A 2046-nucleotide genomic window follows, 5' to 3' on the forward strand; every position below is an offset into this window, starting at 1 on the left:
TTATTGCACTGCTTTTTGATTCAGAGACTGATAATTAAAGTCTATACCTTTTGCTTGTCTCTTGCCTTCACCTTCTACAACATTATTCATAATTGTAGATTCATTTTCAACTTGATTTTTGAACTCTGCAATTTGTGAAGTTAAACATGTTACCTCCATATTGAATTCAGATACCTTTGTCAGAAGAACATTTTTTTCTGAGAGGAGTTGATTATTTATCTTCTTTTGTTCTCCTAGCATCTTACATATTTCTGTACTTCTAGCATGCAGATCCTTATATGCAGTAGCTAGATCATCATACTCCAATTCTTCATCACAAGATTCATCATCAGAATAGATTTTTCCTGTTAGAGCAGTTACTTGTCTAGAGAACATACCTTTACTTATTCTTTCAGAAACATCTTTCTCAGACCAAGCACCATTGACACTTTTCTTGTAAAGGTTAGCACATTCTGTTGTTACATGACCGAAACCTCCACATTTATGACATTGGTCTTCCTTGAATTCACATTCTTTGATGTTGGATCTAATGTTCTGACAATCTGTTCGGGACTTCCAGTAAACCAGACTTACAATTTTATTGAACAGTTTTCCAAGGAGCACTACAGATCCAGCCAAGTTCTCATCATTCTCAAGATTCCGTTGGGTTTCTTTAATATAAGTAGAGAAAACATTATTATCTTCCTTTTCAACCATATTATTGATGATAATTTCGAAACTCTGTAGAGATCCAATGAGTTCCTCTATCTTCATATCAGAAATATCTTGAGCTTCTTCTATAGCTATGACTTTCATGTCAAATCTTTTAGGTAGAGACCTGAGAATCTTTCTTACCAGTTTTTCATCTGATAATTTTTCTCCAAGAGAGTCAAATGTATTAGCAATGTCAAGCACATTCATATAGTAGTCTTGTATGGTCTCTTCTTCCTTCATCTTCAGGTTTTCAAACTTAGTAGTCAGAAGTTGGATTCTTAAGCTTTTCACTTTGGATGTGCCTTCATGTGCATTTTTAAGAATTTCCCATGCTTCCTTGGCCAATGTACATTTCTTGATTAGTCTAAAAATGTTCTTATCCACCCCATTGAAAACTGCATTCAAGGATTTGGAATTTGCAAGAGACAACTCATCTTCTGCTGTGGTCCATTCTTCTTCAGGTTTCAGAACAACAGTTTTGTTCCCATCTTTATCAAGATTAACAGGATGCTCCCAGCCTTTCAGAACAGACTTCCAAGTTTTGCTATCAATGGATTTAAGAAAAGCACTTATACGTGATTTCCAGCAATCATAATTAGAGCCATCCAACAATGGTGGTCTGTTGATAAAACCTCCTTCTTTCCCCATATTGCCAGAATAGATCTCCTGTGGATCTCACCCAATAACAGGTAGGGTGCCCGCTCGGATGCCAATTGAAATTTTGGCACGTTAGACTTACGATGTTCTAAACAATGTTCCAACACATAACACAGTAAACAGATGTTGTATACAATGTTTAGAACATTAAGCTAACAGTCATAAACATAATAAAACAAAATAACAGACAAGAAAGAAAAGAGGCACAGAGAAATTGTTAACCCAGTTCGGTGCAACGTCACCTACTCTGGGGGCTACCATGCCAGGAAGGAAATCCACTAGTGCAGTCCGTATTCAAAAGCTCTCAGCAAACCACGTTTGCACTTTTCACCTAGGACCTACCCCAACTAGACTTCAACCTAGGAACTCCTAGATCTGAGATCCCATCTCACTCCCTTACAACAGATCACAATCCCATGTGATTCCCAAATTACAGACTCAAATCAAACGAGGTTACCCTAAAAAATAACAACATGCAATTTTGCTTAAAAGCTTAGATGCAGTTCACAATCTACCTAGCTCCTTGCTTAAAAGCTTCGGAGTAGTGCACAGTATTACAAATACAAAGTACGGTCCTAAACATGCATCAAGATGATACACGAAAGGCTCACAAGATATAAGACTCAAAACCTAAACAAAACTCTACTTTGTAAACCAATGTCTTTAATGAATCTTCAGGTCTTACAGCCTCCTTTA

The 2046-nt window shown here is 36.8% G+C and overlaps 1 protein-coding gene across 1 annotated transcript; it reads right to left on the reverse strand.

The window, feature by feature from the left end:
• Positions 1 to 1341, reverse strand: LOC146905851 (uncharacterized). Its single transcript, XM_085728658.1, has one exon. It carries the CDS (start codon positions 1339 to 1341, stop codon positions 1 to 3), a length of 1341 nt encoding a protein of 446 aa, XP_085584784.1.
• Positions 1342 to 2046: the final 705 nt, after the last annotated feature.

This window comes from Medicago sativa, chromosome 7 (assembly GCF_051527215.1).
Source record: "Medicago sativa cultivar Bolivia chromosome 7, Bolivia_mono, whole genome shotgun sequence".
Classification (NCBI taxonomy): domain Eukaryota; kingdom Viridiplantae; phylum Streptophyta; class Magnoliopsida; order Fabales; family Fabaceae; genus Medicago; species Medicago sativa.

What these genes read in the sequence shown, in the direction of transcription:
- LOC146905851 (XM_085728658.1), bottom strand. Translation starts at nt 1,341, where the DNA reads ATGGGGAAAGAAGGAGGTTTTATCAACAGACCACCATTGTTGGATGGC.